At 33.8% G+C, this 5000-nt stretch overlaps 1 protein-coding gene and 1 long non-coding RNA gene across 2 annotated transcripts in view; one reads left to right on the top strand and one right to left on the bottom strand.

Annotated features, from left to right (window-relative positions):
* The window catches only part of LOC135207987 (uncharacterized), a 112672-nt gene that overhangs the window by 69291 nt on the left and 38381 nt on the right, over positions 1–5000 (bottom strand). Inside the window, exon 2 of the long non-coding RNA XR_010313096.1 lies at positions 2568–2808. This is a non-coding gene — a long non-coding RNA (uncharacterized LOC135207987). The remainder of the gene's footprint in view (positions 1–2567; positions 2809–5000) is intronic.
* LOC135207978 (uncharacterized) overlaps positions 1–5000 on the top strand; it is a 19913-nt gene that overhangs the window by 13562 nt on the left and 1351 nt on the right. Inside the window, exons 7-9 of the mRNA XM_064240055.1 lie at positions 1053–1235; positions 3907–3975; positions 4656–4688. Of these exons, the coding sequence (XP_064096125.1) occupies positions 1053–1235; positions 3907–3975; positions 4656–4688 (285 nt within the window). The remainder of the gene's footprint in view (positions 1–1052; positions 1236–3906; positions 3976–4655; positions 4689–5000) is intronic.

Genomic DNA, 5000 nt, shown 5'->3' with positions numbered 1-5000 from the left:
TTTCATTTACAATAAATTACAAAACTATTATTAATAATGAATCTACTAGCGGTACCACTATCTCAAAATCGTTCTTCATTCAAGGCTTGGAAAGGATTCGTCTGATGTACTATTAGTTAAACTATTGTTACTGACATATTTAAAACCACAATGAACAACCAAATTTACATAATATTCTCAATAACATCCGGAATATTATACAATATCGTGAAATATCCAGATATGCATAAATTACAGTCTTCCAGATCATTTCTAAAAAGAATACTTCACTTTTTTAAATACATTTATTTGCACCAGAATTTCGGAATTCATATTTGATCTCGCCTTTGGTGAAAATACGTAGTAATGATGTCATAACTATACCCTTCATTTCGAAATTCTATATATATAAAAAATATCTAATTAAGGATTGCAAAGTAACATTCCAAAATCGCAGAGAATTCGGAATTAGTGTTTTCATCCAATGGAATGAATTCTTATTTATTGGGTGACGATCTTTTAAGCAAGTTTTATCACGTCCATGGATATAAAATGAAATTAGATAAAAAAAAAAAATAATGAAGCAATATCTCTCAAAAGGAAAATTGCCCACCATAAGTTTGTTAGTATATTGGTACTTCAACAACCTTGTGGATAATAATCATCAAGACTTGTATCTTTCCCTTTACATAAAAAAAAGGTAAGAACATTAAATGGAATTAGACTGATAAACTAACACTCTTCCCTAATATATAATATATTAGGGAAGTGTCAACTAGTGATCAAAATTGTTTTAATGTTCTTACATAAAAACTAGTATTTTCATTGTCTTTTAATGCATGCATATATATATATATATATATATATATATATATATATATATATATATATATATAATTTGGCCCAGAATGAAAACACATTTTAACAGCAATTATCCAAATACAAAAGAAACTATATAACCCAGAGGACTGGAGCCAGTTAAGTCAGTCATGAAAGTGTGTTTATGAACGACAAATCTGAACTTGGGTCTAACCTACTACTATAACCTCGAACACTTTTACTTTTCGTCACAGGGCAAACTATGGACAACGCCACCCATTTCAATCAGAGCGGACCCTTGCAACCATTGCTGGACTATGTTCATGACGTGTGCCAAAATAGTAGTGACGTTGGTGACGGTGATGGTGATGGTGATGGTGATGGTGATGGTGATGGTGATAGCAGGATGATAAGGAAGGGACCTCAACAGCATTCTGGTAATTTGAATAGTTGTGTTGATAAATTAGCATATTAAATGGTAGTAAAGTTATATATATATATATATATATATATATATATATATATATATATATATATATAATAAAAGGAGCCCATAAAAACGCCAAAATATAGAGAAAAGAAATACTATATGTCATAGACTACTGTCTCCCTCTTCAGGAAGATTCATCTACCTGAAGAGGGAGACAGCAGTCTCTGAATTATAGTATTTTCTTTCTATATTTTGGCGTTTTTATGGGCTCCTTTTATTAGATGGAATTCTGTTGTAACAACATTTTTACCAGTACACACACACACACACATATATATATATATATATATATATATATATATATATATATATATATATATATATATATATATATATATATATATATATATATATATAATATATATATATATATATATATATATACTTCTTTTAAAACCCATCTAAGTATATATCACAGCCTCCCAGAAACGCTTATTTTTCATCCCCCTGGGTACATACAATCAACCATAAACACACACACACACGCACACACGTACACACGCACACACATACACACGCACACACACAGACTGGTGCATCACCTTGTTCTTGCAACTTTGTTTTACGAACTGCCATATCAGCTTAACAAGTCAGTTATCAACCACTTTATTCTGCGCCCACACCTGATCACATTCAGTAACCCTCAAGGCCTTATATATCATTCTTTCACCGGATTTGTGGAAAACACCAGTACTCATGTGGGGAGTTTCCACTTAATTTCGTTCACGTGTCACATCGCTCACAATACTCAGCTTTCCAAAGCACGTGTCAAAATGCGACGAATATAAAGAATAAATTAAATACACAAGATAACATATAGTATATAGCTTTGCTACTAAATTTCGCCAGATTCGTCATTTTACCAACGTACCGAACGAAACATTCCAAAACTAGCAATGACGACAGGACTGAAAACCCTCACGTGATATCCGGAAGCAATTAGCAATGACCGTTCGTGAACGCCGCTATCTCGGAGAGGTTGGTACGCCTGAAACTTCCCGTGTCCCTTTAAACCACAGTACAAATCTAAATTTCGTTGGCGTTAACGGTTCTAATGAGCCGACGTTATTAGCCTAATTATGATAACGTTATTCTGGATAATGTCAGTGAAAAATATCAAAACATATTGTCTCTTAACTGCACCAAGTGAGCTTTAGAACGCGGCTGAAAACTAGGTCTATATCTAGGCCTATATCTGGGTGTCTCAATCACACGTGTGTTAAAAAAATATCGAAATATCAACCGAAATCGCGAAATAAAAAAAATATGCAGCACTTACCTTTCTCACCCTAGGCCTATGTGATTTCCCCGTTACAGTTTCTCCTTCAGGATTTGATTGATGGTTGAATTCTGCCGTTTTAAATTATCCAATTAAGTTATCCACATTCCACAACTTCATCGTAACATCTGCATCCATTATCGAGTGCTCAGGCGGTTTTCGTAGTTGATATCTGGGCTTACACGATGACGTAGGCTTTGAGTCTTTCCAAACCTTGCAGAAGCACCTCCGGTAGTTGTGCCTGTAACAGTTACAGCGACTTTCAATTAGTTGGTTGATAAACTTGAAGTATTTAATATAGTTCAATTGCATGCAAGATTTTCAACATATCGAGAACCAGCTTGCCTCTGCGCTCTGAATAGCAAGGACGAAAGTGGTTGAGAGCTAGGCCTATATAAGTTACATCATACACCAAATATTAAGCCATTTATAAGACAATAGGTTTACTAGGTAAGTGACCCTCGATTTAAATTAACTGTTATCCACGACTGCAATCTGTTTCCCTAAGTCGTTGCTTTCTTCAGATTACCAAAACCAGTTCTTGAATAGACACAATGATCATTCAAGGAAGGTTGCTTACCATGCTTGAAGCCGGTTGACCAGTACCCGGCTTATTATAAAAGTATTTATTACACCGCACATGTTCATTTGTCTTGGCGCTTTTTTTATTGTAGTTTCGTTCAAATTTAAGATATCTATAATCTTACACACTACAACAAGTCCACATTGCCGAATACCATACAACGCAGGAGCAGAATAATTCGTACTTTCACACCACCAAAGGTTATACCCTACTGAATGGCCGAAAGTTGGTAACTCCTCTCTGTCTGTGAGTGACATCTGGGAGGTATGATTGTGACGTCATCAGTCTACCTGTATAAAAGTGTATAGAGTTGTGTTTTAATGCTATTGCAATCATGAACTGCGAGTTGAATTGTATTTTAATTCTATTAAAGCTGTATGTCGTGTTTATTTTATTTTGGCTTGTATATATACTGAGAGATTCTAATGTATTGGGTAATAGGTAGTAAGTATTGTATATGTAATTGTATATGCATTGAATATATATATATATATATATATATATATATATATATATATATATTTATAACGGATGATACACGATAAACTATCTAATTAAGTAAATTTGTACATTTTCAATTACAGTATTTCAACAAGAGAGAGAGAAGAGATGAGAGAGATGAGAGGAGAAGGTTATCAATGTATATAATTCTTAACCATATAGAACATAATATCTAGTACAGGTGAGCACATCCGATAATAGGCCACAAACCCATCAAACTCGTGCATTTCTCTCTCAAGTGATTCTTAATTCTAGGCAAAGGTGCCAAATTCGACAACTGGGATGGGCCCCCCGGACACATGGGAGATCCCATAGCCGAATTTTGTAAGTATGATTATGCAGTACATTATTTGTTGGTCATATCCTTCCTTCCATTAGTAGGATACTGAAATATTATTTTTTTTTTAATTATTATTAATGTTTCAGCTAAAATATTATTATTATTATTATTATTATTATTATTATTATTATTATTATTATTATTATTATTATTATTATTATTATTAGTGTTTTAAAGTTTAGATTCATGGATGTTATGTATTTTCTAAAAATAATACATATTAATTTTTAAACATTATAACTGTTTGATAGCGATTATATTAGTGAATATATTATAGCAGTGAATATATTGTTACAAAAACAGAGAACTTGTAAATATATGATCAAAAGCATCTTCAAGCACCTGCGTATTACGCATTTCCTAGCAATCTTTAAGCAGTTATCATAGTCTAAGTATGCCACATCTATCCTGCTATGATATAATTTACCCTGAGAGTGACATATCAGCTGGTTATTTCATGTGTGTAGAGTATAACTCTCGGCTATTCCATTGAGGATTAAGAGATGTGTGTTTCTGGTGATAGAAGTTCACTCTCGACGTGGTTCGGAAGTCACGTAAAGCCGTTGGTCCCGTTGCTGAATAACCACTGGTTCCATGCAACGTAAAAACACCATACAAACAAACAAACAATATAAATCACTTCTGGTTGCATTTTCCCAAACAGGTGAGGTCGTTTCCATCGTCTTGCAACCAATGGGTGAGTTCCAATTTCCTTATATTTTAGAGGACCTTGAATACTTTTTTTATTTATCATTCTATACGGATGGAACGTAATGGAATATAGAGCTTAGGTCAAAGTCACGGGGACCTATGAGGTCATTCGGCGCTGAAACGGAAACTCGCAATACAAAAGTTTGAAAGGTGTAACGGGAGGAAAACAACAAAGGAGTTGCACTATGAATCAATTGTTAGGAGAGTGTGGAAAGGAAGATGGAAGAAAGAGAATATGAAAGGAGGTACAGAAAAATAAATGAAAGGGTTTGCAGTTAGGGGCCGAAGGGACGCTGTA

The sequence above is a fragment of the Macrobrachium nipponense genome, chromosome 11 (genome assembly GCF_015104395.2).
Source record: "Macrobrachium nipponense isolate FS-2020 chromosome 11, ASM1510439v2, whole genome shotgun sequence".
Classification (NCBI taxonomy): domain Eukaryota; kingdom Metazoa; phylum Arthropoda; class Malacostraca; order Decapoda; family Palaemonidae; genus Macrobrachium; species Macrobrachium nipponense.
The sequence above is the reverse complement of the archived record's forward strand: the minus strand, read 5'-3'. Positions and strand labels throughout refer to the sequence as shown.